The sequence below is a fragment of the Thalassophryne amazonica genome, chromosome 20 (assembly GCF_902500255.1).
Source record: "Thalassophryne amazonica chromosome 20, fThaAma1.1, whole genome shotgun sequence".
NCBI lineage: Eukaryota > Metazoa > Chordata > Actinopteri > Batrachoidiformes > Batrachoididae > Thalassophryne > Thalassophryne amazonica.
This window is the reverse complement of record NC_047122.1, coordinates 48,335,035-48,348,876: the sequence shown is the minus strand read 5'-3', so window position 1 is coordinate 48,348,876 and position 13,842 is coordinate 48,335,035. Positions and strand designations below refer to the sequence as shown.

The 13,842-nt window shown below is 40.0% G+C and overlaps 1 protein-coding gene across 2 annotated transcripts in view; it reads left to right on the top strand.

The window, feature by feature from the left end:
* The first annotated feature begins 729 nt into the window (after positions 1-729).
* Positions 730-13,842, top strand: part of c20h18orf21 (chromosome 20 C18orf21 homolog) — a 33,106-nt gene continuing 19,993 nt past the window's right edge. Inside the window, exons 1-3 of one of the 2 annotated variants that reach the window (XM_034160651.1) lie at positions 730-976; positions 9,690-9,712; positions 11,757-11,977. In XM_034160651.1, the coding sequence (XP_034016542.1) occupies positions 882-976; positions 9,690-9,712; positions 11,757-11,977 (339 nt within the window). In that variant the 5' untranslated portion in view covers positions 730-881. The remainder of the gene's footprint in view (positions 977-9,689; positions 9,713-11,756; positions 11,978-13,842) is intronic. The other variant, XM_034160652.1, reaches the window with a different exon arrangement.

The following is a 13,842-nucleotide window of genomic DNA, read 5'->3' as shown; positions in this document are numbered from 1 at the left end:
AAATGTAATCCTACCCAACCTTGATTATGAAACAGATTACAAGTAATCCAAATGTATGTACATACATACATGTAATCCACATGTATTCTTTCAAAGTAATCCTACCTAACCATGTTCAGAATCAATGAATAATGGCAGAAAATGTTGAAAAATTCACTTCCATATTACAGTAGCATTTATTACTCCAGAATGCGGCTTCAGATCTATTGTTGTACAAAACAAGCAAATTAAAAGCATGATGAAGGCAAATTTTACCACTTTTTAAATTAAGAAATACAGATTTATTGTTATATACACATTATACGAGTTTCAAACACAAAAAACATCTTTATAAAATAAAAATGTAAATATTATATAACTATATGAAGGGTTCAGATGTAAAATCCAGTAAATCCAAAACCACAAATTTTTTTAGTTGATGCCAGCATGGGCTTTGCTTGGGTGTGCAAAATATTAAAGATTTTTGTTTGTGGAAATCTGTGCATTTTGTAATGTTTCTAGTTTAAATTGCATTTTTCTCAATTTAAATAAATACATGCTGGGTTTTGCATCTGCACCCTTCATATTTCTGTTTTTTTTCCCCTTTGCTTTTCTATTGCGCTTCTCATAGCCTACATTACCCACAATGCACCAGATGCGTCGACGGCACAATTTTGCGACACCCTCAGTCGTTCATTTGTGTGTGTTGCGCGATAGCTTTAACTTGTTAGCTGAATGGCGCTTTTCGCCTTTATTTAACGCCACAGTTCACCTGGGGGATAGACGATTGGTCTTTTAATAAATGCGTTTGTTTTTGTCCGTTTTTCATGTTTTGAAAGCGAAAAACAGCGTCGTTCCAATTGTGACTGTGTGAGTGAGTTGCACGCGGACTTTAAGTGAACATGAGGAATCCTGTGGACACAACGTCAAACAACTTTTTGGTAGATGCGTCTTTGTTATATAAAGATAGTTGTCCGGAGCTGTCACGGTTCCTCCTGTAAGAAACATTTTTATTTATTTGTTAATTTTATTATTATTATTGTTATTACTACATATATATATGTAAAAATCTGTTCTCAGATCTTCACTGTTGTAATAACACCGCGTAGACGCCAGAGGGCAGCAATTCACCAGTATAATTTCAGTAGGAGGTTGTGTTTATGTATTTTAGTGCGGCGGCTAAGGGACAAATTTTAGGGGAATCATGCACTTTTATACAAAGCGCCAAAACTTTATCAGAGGTACTTTATAGTGTCCTGAAGTATGTAAGATCGGGAGACATTGAATCCATAAACGTCTACACTCTAAAAACTTGGGTTTAAGAGAATAACCATTTTCAGCCTTCTACAGCATATAATTCATGACAAACTCTTATCCAAATGTCTTTTTAAGTTCATAATATAAACTTGAAGGTTATGAAAAATGTATTAAGGCTAAGTAGGGATGCTTCGAATGTACTTCAGTGTGCTTACACTCTTAGAAAAAGCGTTAATCTAGGGAAAGTGACTAAATATTGTCTAACTCATTGTGAATATCAATATACCTATGCAATATAGCTGTTTGAGAGCGTAGGGCAAAGGAAAGATGCTACTCATGCACTCTAACAGTGTTTGAACGGAAAGAAATGCTTTTTTATTAATTACAAGAAATCAGTTTTGTTTTTATGGCCATAACCATTATTATTATTATTGTTGTTGTTATTATTATTTTATGTTATTGGTATTAAGACGATTATCACCATATTTTTTAACTGAAAACATTGTAAATACCTGGTTGGCAAACTTCCTAGATATGCACAAATGTTTCATGAATATTTTTAATGAACTACTCTCTACAGCTTTCATGCTAGGAAGATCACAGTGACCTAATTTTATGTCTCAGAGGTAGAGGCCTGTTAAAGATCCCTACAGGCCTGAAATGAGTCCTGTACCTCTTTCCATTTTGAAACATACCACCCTGCTAATGTATAAGGATGTACGACGACGTATGACGCCGCACGACGGACGATACATGATCACATAAGCTCAGTATAGCTTTGCACTAGTTGCAGTAGCCATTCTCTACAGCTTAACAATGTCCAATTTTGATCACTGGCCCCCTACATAATAACCATATGATCGTATTGTCATATGAATAGCAAAATATACACTGTATTATAACCATACAAACACCCTTTTAAAAAAAGCAGGATACAGGGCTAAAATCAAATGTCTCCCGCTTTGACATGACTTAATATAACCTAAAGAGTCCCTGGACAAAGTTTAGCGCTTTTGTAAAAAAGTGCACAATTGTATCCCTTAACTGCTGGTCTATTTTGCATTGTGACATCGAGGAAATTTCAAGAGTGCAAACTGAAGCTTTCAAATAGCACTGATTATTGATTTCAAACCATCTTATTTAAACAAGAGAGAACTGTGTTTTTGATAGGAAGATTTAAGAATTACAAGAAAGTGTCCCTTCCTCATTTGAATAGGCTGGTTATGCTTTCTTTTACAAATAATATGTATATGTCATAATAATAATTCATAATAATATGTATATGTCACAGACATGACGAGCGAAGCTCTTCAGCATCTCACTATGTCGTTTAGGTCTTTCAGACTTTTTTTTTTTTTTTTTGAGTAAATGCTTCGGTGGAGCAAACCTTTCAGCTTCTGGGGGAGGGCTCCGACCCCCCACCTTTTAATTGTTTTTTCCTTTCAGCTTTGACCCCCCCTTCTTAAGCATTTTTCTTTTTTTGCTTACAATATGGCCAGATTGTCATATCGCAGTATTGTCATATCAGTATGATATATGATATGACTATGATTTCACACAAAGTGCAGCAACAGTGAAAATTAAACATTCTTAAACAAAACAGTAATAGTACCACACTCATTTTGCACTCATCATAAGCTTAAGATACAGTGCCCTCCAAAAGTATTGGAACACTTGGTATTTCACGCATATTGTTAGAAAGATTAAAAAAGATTATAAAGTCAAACCTTAACTGTGCCTTGTGATAGAATCACTATGATGACTGCTCCAAGATGGCGGCCATATTTCTTGCGCCTCAGGGACCAATGCAGCGTCTACTCCTCTTTATAATGTTTATGGTCGTCTACCGTTGGATTGTGGCTTTTTACAGCTTTTTATGACAATGTTGTCCAGTTTGTGGCTTTTTCTCCACTGAATTTTTGTGCCATTTCCGGTTTGTGCCTCCGTCTACCATAGAGTGAGCTTCGTTCGTATTAATGAACCTGTGACTGACCCAGAAAATATCAGAATGGTTATCTAATATGTATATGTCGCAGACATGACAAGCGAAGCTCTTGAGCATCTCTCCATGTCATTTAGGTCCTTCAGACTTTTTTTGAGTAAATGCTTCGGTGGAGCATGAGCATGGCTAAAACCTTTTACACCCCCCTGCCTTTTATTTATTTATTTATTTGCCTTTCAGCTTCTGGGGGAGCAGAGCTCCCCCAAATCTCACTCCTTTAATTTTTTTTTTTTTTTTTTTTTGCCTTTCAGCTCCGCCCCCCCTCAGACCCCCCACCAAGATGGCGGCCGCATTTCTTGCGCCTCAGCAACCAATGCAGCATCTACTCTTCTTTATAATGTCTATGTTCGTCGGTTTGTGGCTCAGCTTTTTATGCCAACGGTTTTTGCCTTTTTCTACTGCGGAGATTTTTTTTGTGCCTCCGTCTGCCATAGGCTCGTATTAAAATCAGTTTGCCGGTGAACACTGGATATTTTGATGGAGGCTTCGCTCCTGCTGTGATCTTAGTAAACCAACAACAATATATGCATGTTTACTGTCCTTGTATATTGTTGCTCACCTAATCACATCTTTTTGTTTTTTAAATTCCAAATAATGCAGGTTGTTGTGTCATGCACATATTTCCAGTATTCTTGTAATTTTGCACATAAGAAGCCTTGTTACTGTCACCTAAACAGATCATCAGTAACTAATCTGTTTGAAGATCACTCTTGGTTTATTACAGTAGTTTGTAACTTGGTGAAAACTAGTTACAGTCCTATGTATTTGGATTTGTTTGAGCATGATACGTTCTATATTTTCACTGGATGTTAGGAACTCTAACCTAAAAGTAATTAAAAAAATTTACCTTGGGAAATTCGGTTTTAGATCCGTTCTTTGTGTTTTGCAGTGTATGCCACAAATGATAGGTAGATATCAGTTGTCTGTGACCAGATTATAAACAGGTAAACCAGCTATTATGAGTTTAAATTGAACTGCAGTTGGTTAAATTTGAATACCTGGTTTAGACTGACAAAAACTTTTGGATTTTGGATAAATCAATAGAGTTAATAATGAAAATGATAAATAATCTAGTGTTTTATCTGTTTTTTTTCCCACAATTATTCTTCCTATGCAGAAGTAGTGATGTTTGTTGTGTGGCACCATGCCTGGTGGTGTTCTCACAAACTAGAAGGACACTCATTGAAGCACTAGACTAATCCATTGGATTGTTGTAGTTATAGCACCCCTTTCTGATGGTTGTATTGCTGTAGCCAGAAAGCAGCTGGTGCTTCTCATTGATGCCTGTTTCTTTCACTTATTTTGTCAGTCAGACAGTTGAATGATTGTAGCTGTTCTCAGACTGTGACTGTTGATTGCGTTCAGACATGAAGTACTTTCTGTGCTTCTGTGCATAATCAGTCTGTAGATGGAACAATTCTTCAGGGGAGAACATTTGTTGGGGATTTTATTGTTATTATTATTATTATTATTATTCAGTGAATAATTTCAGTCATGGCATGGTTTGGTCATTTATTGAATTTTATCCTGATGGCATTACAGAGGTTGCCTTATTATTGCTTTGATAGTAAAAACCAAAACCATTTGGCAAAGATATTGGATAAGGACTGGAGTGTGTACACATTCCAAATGACCGGTGTACTCTGTGTGTGCCTGCTTTATTTAATGACCTGTAAATGTGCTTGTTAGAACCCACGTGACTCACGATTGAGTTGGGTTCCCGTCACATCCCTCTATAGTTGGGCTGTTCACTCTCCTCTGAGCCAGGAAATTTGTGGGAACAGTCATAAATGGAATGATAAACAGATTTCAGCCACGTTATGGTCATTTTCTGGATGTACCTCGTCGGCTGCTAGTAGAATGCAATCTGTTCCCTTGATTCCTTGGTGACTGTGAGCTATGATTATCGAGAATATTCCGACTCCTTTAAATATGATCCATCCAGCAGCAATCTTAAATAATGTGAACCTCTGCCCACAAGCGGTGGCTGGTTTCATGCCTGATCTCTTGGTAGTAAAGACAATTAATCAGTCATAGGCAAAATAACACTGAGCTTTTGCACTAATCAACTGCTGAATTTGATCTTCAACCAAAGTGATTATGTGGTAGGCTTATTAGGACAGGAAGTGTTCAAATTTCATGTTTGAGATAGAGATCTTGGACACAGACCTGATCAGTTTACCCGTGGAAAGTGGAAAAAATCTTTTGGTTTGGTATCCTTACAAATAACTGGCATATGTGCTCAGTGAGTGTATAGGGTCTTGATGGTGTTTTTCAGTCTAATGAACCACAACTGTCTGCCTGTGATGTTCTGGGGGTTTCCAGTGTCTGCTTTCTCCCGTTATGGTTTCAGCCGTGCGTCACTGGACTATATGTTTTGTGGGTGCTTGTCATTACTCATCCACACTACGCCACATATTTGTTGATGATCGTGTTACTGTCTTCTGCTGTCTTCCTCGGCTCCTGTTTGGCAGAGGATGACTGTATATGTCTCTGAACTAAAATTGGTTTAATAAATCTTGTTTTTGGTGTAAGTGTACATATATTGATGTTTGGTAAAGGTTTTCAGGAACCACTCAAGGGAGGGGATAGGCATATATTTAGTCAGTGTCGGCATCATATGTCTGCTATGTAGTTTAAAACAAAAAGTATTAACTTAATAAAAATTCTGAGTTGCTTGTCTAGTAACTAGAACCTAATCATCTTCTAATAACCAAAATATGTAGGGTGCTCATCTGCTGGATAAATAGTACCACCTGCTTTTAGCAGTGTTTTAATCAGAGCCCAACCAACATATCAGTTGGATGTTAATTTTGGCCAATATGACCGTTTCACAAACGTCAGCATCTTCCTTATTTTTCCTGATATGAAAACTTTTGTTTTACAGAATAAACACTGCAGAGAAACACTTGGGAAATGGTGTCAGTGTATACATTGGATTTTTTTTTTATAATTCTGTCAAGTACAGTTGGTACCCCATCACCCCTTGGTCGCATTAGCTATAGGAGACAGAGGCAAAGCGACCAGCTGGCATTCATTTTCAATCATAGTCTGTGTTTTACAGTGACAAGTGGTTGCTGTGCTCCCTGCTAGGCTTGTCCAAAATAGACAAATCTATTTTATGGAAATGTTAGCCTAAGCGACACAACACGGTGAATGTCAGTCTGTTTGAAGGCAGCGTCAAGGTTGTGTGACATACCACCATTTGGTTGCTGGTCATATTTATAATTATTTACAATGAAGTTCATGTTTAAACTGTAAAACATCAAGCCTCGATTACATTCCTTTGTCATAGCGATTTCTTAATGAAATGTTAGGAATCATTGCCATTTTATGTTTGTATCGCAGATATTGGTATTGTAAAAATTTTTACTCCCTTATATCTATATTGGTATTTGCCACAAAATGAAACAAACAAAAATAAACAAAACCCACAGCGGTTGGGCTTTAGTTTTAATGTAACATTGTGTTTGTTTATATATATATATATATATGTACACACACGCACACATAGAGCCTATATTGATGCTAATTAATCTCTTTTAATCAAATGCTGTCAAATGATAATTATATCTTTCATACACTGACCAAAATGTCCCTGACATTATTCTGATGTGAACCTTGTCAATATAGTAAATCATGCAGTTTTTAATATAACTTGGTACCATTTATGGGAAATGCAAATCTTTTTTGTGTAATTTTCATGTTTACAAAGATGCAGGGTACTTCAGTTTTGATTAAAAACCAGCTTCCTGCAGACTGATTTTGTCGTAGCGACATCCTTTGGTTTATGTGGCCGTCATGGCAGCAGGGTGGAAGTGACATCATCAGTGGCGGAGGTGGTTATGTCTGTGTTTATTGAGGTGTAATTACACGTGGTTAGTCATTCCTACAGCGTGTGTCATACTATCTGATCCACAGTCTCAACATAGGGGCCACTTTGATGTGGAGTTCTTCTGCAACCTGCTGCTGTGACATTCCGCCAACAAGCATGACTGTTGTCCTTGCTCTTTCACTTGGATGTAATGTACCATTGCTGGAATTTCTCATGGTGACATAGACTGGTGTATAATGTGGACCGGCCCGACCCTGGTAACTGATTCGTCAAGTCTGCAAGGAACTGACCAACAAAGAATGCACAAATGAGAATGAACCAGTAGTTGCACATGCTGTGAAATCGTCTTGCACAGTTGCTCCTCTTTGTGGGAGCTAGGAAACATTTCCAGACTTGGAGGCACCTCCCGGTTATTTTTTGTCATGTCCCCCTGATCAATGGGACTGTGTCAGTCTGTGCTCACAGAGACAGGACGGACAGAGACACTGGCCAACACTAACCACACACAGCTACCTGTCTGAGCCAGGCCACTGTGTCTAAATACCTGACTTATTATAATCAGTGTAGGTATTTTAGAAGTAAACACAACGTGTCGGTGGGCACTCTGTACCCTCTGCCAGGAGAAGACAAATGCTATTGTTCTTATTTCGCCTATGTTCTTGCCAACAACAGTACTGCTGTTTCATTGTGGTCAACACAGTGGGGGACCCCCCCCCCCCCCCACACACACACACACACACCCCTATACTTATGCATTTTCAAGGGCTGTGTTGATAGCATCTCACAGTTGTCAGCGGTCCATGTGCAGGGCCAATATCTTCAGCAATCATCACCACAACTAAGTGTGCACTTAAAAGGAGATGCATGACAACTATGTTAGTAAGATTAATGAAGTGGAAGAGATGTTTGCGGTGCACAGCTTGAGGGGTGCTCATCATGGGAAACAAGATTATGGGGAAACAGAATTCCACAAGATCTTGGGTTTTCTACCAGTGGTTTGTTTAGAGCTTTTTAACGGGAGCCTTTTTTATGCTTTTGCTGAAATAATGCAAAGCATTGATTTATATGGTCAGGTAATTTTGTTTATTTTCAGTGTGTAAATTTATTCTCAACAGCTAACAATAAATATATCACATCAAGATTTGAGGATAATAATCCAAAATACTGGACTCGCAGTCAGTTTTTGCTTTCATTTGTTTAATATGTGTGCATGTTAAAACAAGTGTGTGATTCTCACTCAGGGGGAGGAGTAACGGGAAGACAAAGGATGGGAAGGAGAGGAACAGTAGTAGCCAGTAAACCAGTATTGATCAGTGTGTCTGGTATTTATATTTGTATATTTATATTGCTTGCAGATTGTTTTCTTTTTATTTTATTTTACTCTGCCTTTGCAAAAACCCATCGTGAATATTGCACCATTTAACACATGGGCCAAATGAGAATAGAATGTCTGCACACTTCTGCTGCCAGTTACCATCGTATCAGGGAGCAGTCAACTCCAGATTAAAGTCATAAAAGTCAAGGTCCTGCCATCCACACGCACGTGCTGCCTAGCAGGATATGTCACCCTCTATGACTTAAAGCCTGCAGCTAATTTTAGTGAGACTTAGCGGGGGCTTAGTTAAAATGTTTGCTGAAATACCTCCGTACTAGTGTTCCAAAACTGAACCCAAGAATGGAATGTGATGGAGAGCTGGTGTATGTTGTTTGGCAGAAAATCTTTTTTTCTTTTCCGTTTGCATGTTTTCCACAACACATAATAGAACAGCTGTGAGAGGACCCCCCCCCCCATGGGATATTGAAGGGGTCATTTGCACAAATTTTAAAGTCTTTAACAACTAACTGAATCCACAGGTGTAGTTTAGTTTCCACTAGTCCTTTTTACAGACAGTGAGACAGTTTTCTTTTTTTTTTTTTTTTTTTTTTTTTTTATAACCGTGCCCACCTCTTACGGGTATTTTGGGCTGATACAGATATTAGGGAGTAAAAAAAAAAAATTACAATGCTGATATACCTGCCGATATATAAGAAAGCTTATTTCTCGCTACCTTTTAGAAAATATGAGGAGAAAAAAATCCATAACAGATTTATGCAGAAACACAGCTGTCTGAGAGCGTATTCCACCATCTTGAGTTATTTTGTTGGAGCGACCAGTCAATGTACATTATGCTGCTCTCACTTGGATTGACCGTCGCCACGTTGCATCACTCAGCATTTGCACAAAATAGACTTCTCATCTATTTTGGCTCCACCTAGCTGGCAGCATAGTGACCAGTTATCTATTGAAAATGTATGGCAGCTGGATGCTTTGCCTCTGTCTCTTGAAGCTAATGTGACCAGGGGGTGAGGGAGGTCCCAGCTATGCTCGTCAGCATTGTAAGCAATGATGGAGTGTTCTCTGGACAACCTATTGGATAACACCAATTTCAACAGCCAAAGTGCTTTTCTGCATCTTTTTATTCAATAAAATAAGTTTTTATAATGACAGAAATAAGGCTGGCCAACCGATACATCAGTCGGGCTAAATTTTAACTTAATTAAACATAGTTATTGAAATGATGTTGTACTTTGTCATTTAAAAGCACTGACTTTGTTATTGTGTTCCCCCCTCCCTAGGCAGCGGCCTTTGATGGCAAAGGGTAAGTTAAGAAACTTGTGCATCCTTTCATGACTCTGCCTTGTTAACTGCTGCATTTTTTTCAGTGCAACCTGGAATCTTCTCATGAGTGGGTTTTAATAGTAAATGTGCTTTTTTTCAGGATTGATAAATCTCACTAAGCCTTCAGCCAAACAAACAGTCTCCCAGCTGTCTGTAGCAGACTGGCTATTGTTAAACACACAGTTGCTATGCCAGATAAAATCACATCAATATGTGGTACCAGTCATCATAATTTCTTCCAAATAATGAGCAGAGAACATTGTGTGTTTGAAATTCATTGGTTATTCCATGAATTGATCATTTAACGTGGCTTTGTATTTAGTTTGTATCATGCTCACATAATAAATTGTGTATTGTAACATATTAGAGAGGGGTTTTTCAGGACACTTGCAGTTTGAGTGCAGTTTGGGCAATTAACCTTTTATGCAGCTGTTTAAAAAATATGTTCTCTACATCTATGTAGTTCTTTGTGTTTTTATATAATTTGTTGCTTTAAAGTTGTCAGCAGAGGACTCGTCATTATCCTCAGGAAAACTGTAACCATGTCACTTATTTGGGAATTATGTTTAAAAGTAACATGCATGACTGCACACTACAATATTTGGTGATGGTGTCTGCATGATCTATTTCTTTTCCCTTCCCTTACTCCGGTAGTTATGAAGTGCTTCGAGAGACTAGTTCTCCAGCACATCAAGGTCTATCTTCCTCCAGACTTTGACCCTCACCAGTTCGCATACCGTGCAAACAGATCCACGAAGGATGCCATCGCCATCGCTATAGCTCTCCACTCTGCACTGAGCCACCTGGAGCAGCAGCAGAGTTACATTTGGATGCTCTTTGTGGATTACAGTTCAGCCTTCAATACAATAATCCTGGACATTCTCACTACAAAACTGGCCATTCTTGGCCTCCCCCCTCTCACATGTGCCTGGATCAAGGACTTTCTGACCAACCGGCCCCAGACTGTGAGACCTGGCCCCCACCTCTCCTCCACCCGCACTCTGAGCATTGGCTCCCCACAGGGCTGTGTGCTGAGCCCCCTCCTATACTGCCTCTACACCTACGACTGCAGTTCGGCCCATCAAAACAGCCTGGCCGTCAGGTTTGCTGATGACACCACTGTGGTCGGACTCATCTCTAAGGGTGATGAGACAGCTTATAGAGAGGAAGCTGGCAGCCTGGTGTTCAGAGAATAACCTCGCACTGAACACCAAGGAAATCATCATTGACTACAGGAAGCACAGCATCGACCCAGCCCCCCTTTCATCAATGGCGAGCGTGTGGAGAGAGTTCACACCTTCACGTTTCTCGGAGTCCTCATCTCCGATGATGGCTCCTGCTCTGTGAACATCACAGCAGTCACCAAGAAGGCTCAGCAGCGGCTACACTTCCTGAGAGTCCTAAGGAAGCACAAGCTAGACTCCAACCTGCTGGTGACCTTCTATCAAGCATCCATTCAGAGCCTGCTGACATACTGCATCACAGTATGGTATGGCAGCTGTACTGCTACAGACAGGGAGAGGCTCCAGAGAATCATAAAGACAGCCCAAAAGATCATTGGCTGCCCTCTCCCCTCCCTGATGGACATTTACAGCTCCCGCTGCCTTAGCAGAGCCCCAAACATCACTAAAGACAGCTCCCACCCTGGCTTTGAACTGTTTGACCTGATGCCCTCAGGGAAGTGCTATAGGTGTAGTAAGACCAGAACAAACAGTTTCTTTCCCAAAGCGGTAACCATCCTGAATTCCTGCATGCACTGACGATAATGTGCAACATTCCATCCCATTATGTGCAATATTTATAATTTTTAACAATGTATATAATAACATACTTATTCTGCAATGTACATACCATCCAGGACTGTGAACCTTACCTTCTAATGTTTACATCGTATATATATTTTTTGATACTTATTATTTGATATTGCTGCTTTTCTTCTTACTTGCCTGCACTGATTTTGCTTTTAATCTCGTTGTACATTGTATAATGACAATAAAAGCCATTCTATTCTATTCTGTTCTAAGGATTGCCTTTGTGGAAATCCTCCATCGTGGTGCCGATCGGCGCAGTTTGTCCATACTGTCATCAGTGGTTGCAAGCTGACAATCAGCGGGTGCGGCTGCGACCCAAGCGTCGTCCTTCAGCACATGTGCAGAGTATCCTACGCAGGAAGGCCAGAGGCAAACAGCTCAGCTTGATGCAGAAAAAGCTGCTGCGCCGCTTCCAAACATCTTCGTCAACAGTGGTGAGGAAACTGCACCGTGTGGTTACCAAAGCCTCTGCTATCAATGTAGTATGTCGAACATTGTCATTTTGTGTGTGTGTGTGTGTGTGTGTGTGTGTGTGTGTGTGTGTATGTTCTTTTAAACACGATAAGGCCCCATTTAAAAACAAAAAAAAATTAGTTTATCATCCCCGCCTGCATGCCAAAATCAGCCCACATCAATTTTTTTTTTTATTTTGGGGAATTTCATTGCTCGCGGTACAGCTGGTGCACAAACTGGCACGTCCACTAGGTGGCAAGTATGCTTTGGCCATATGGTTATTGACAACCACAATCAGTTGCTTGGTCTCACTCACGCACAGTATGCATGTTTATCACACTAGTAGTGTGCAGTACACTGACTGTATTCAATATGGAAACAAGATTTATTTTTTCAGATATTTTCAGTTCCTCACGTGGTATGCAGGCGCTGTATGTGTTGTTTTTCAGGTTTGAAATGATGTTGTATGTTGTTATGTGCTGACGCGGGTCAGAGAACCGAACCAGCATCTGACAAGGGCCCAGCGCTAAATAACCAGAAAGCGGTTCCAAAAACAAAACAAATTTATTTCCCTCCTGTGCAATAATTTGTGTACAACATAAATGTTCGGTTGTCTGGCGAGGTGAAGGATGGCGCGCTCTCCAGCGCCCAAATGGATCAAAGCCCGGCGCTTCTGGACTCAGATTCACCGCCGAACACCCCCCAGGTGGATACAACAAACTGACTCTGTGAAGGACGGAAAAGGTGAGGTAAGTCAACAGAGCTACAATAAATATCCTTCAGAGGCACACACTATCAGCAACACATTCAGGTCTGAATTTAAACTGTATGTAAATGAGCAGCTTCTCACAACAGGTGGAGGATCATCAATCCGTACGCCACGACAGTGAGGAGCAAACTGCACAATTCTCATCAATGTTCAAATATACTGCGTAACAAAATACCAAATTACTGTTAACACTTATTCAGACAATCATCACCTCTGCTGTGTGCTGACAGCATGTGTCCCTCACCCGTCCTCCTTCACAGGCACGATGTGTCAAACCCTGGCGCGGTCCTCAGCGTCTCACAAACGAACGTCACAAGGTCGAGTTCCCGGCAATTCTGCTCGAATCACTCATGGCTTAAATGCAGAACGCCATCTCATTATCTGCTTCAGCTGAAAGTCTTTAAGTTTGCATGTGAACATCCTCCGCAGATGCAGCCAATAGTTCTGATGAAGGTGAAGGACTCTTCCGCCAGCACCTTCTCCACAGAAAAAAACCAGTTTGCATACCACCTGGAGAGCAAAGAAAAGAAAACAACACCAAAATGTCCAGCCAAACCCCCCAACACACAACAGTATGTACCTGTAAAGAGAAAAATAAAATTAAAAAATCCGCCTGCCCTCATCACTTTTTCTGATATCAAGGATGATAAACTGTTTTGTTTTTTTTTTTTAAATGGGGTCTAACTTGGTACATGGTAGATACTTGATGCTTACGCCACAGGTAACGCCTGTGGTTTTGTTGGTGCGTACTGTGGATGACGAGTTGGCTGTCTGCGATGTCCTCTGGGTTCGCCTGTGTGGTTTGATTGTGTGTCACTAATCAGTTCAGCTTTCACAGGTGTCCAAACACTGTAAGAGGATTGATCCCAGAACGTGCTTTGTCAACTCAGCCTGGTCCATCCTGCAGGACCCTAAATGGTTATAGTCGTCCTCTTCATGGATGACACCAGCCAAGGACAAAAGACAAGGCTTATATAGGGGAAGTGGTGGAGGACCATGAGGTCAACGTGCAGTAGTAGTAGTAAAGAACCACTAAAGAACCCCTCTGGTGGTCTGACATCAACCTAATGAAGAGCA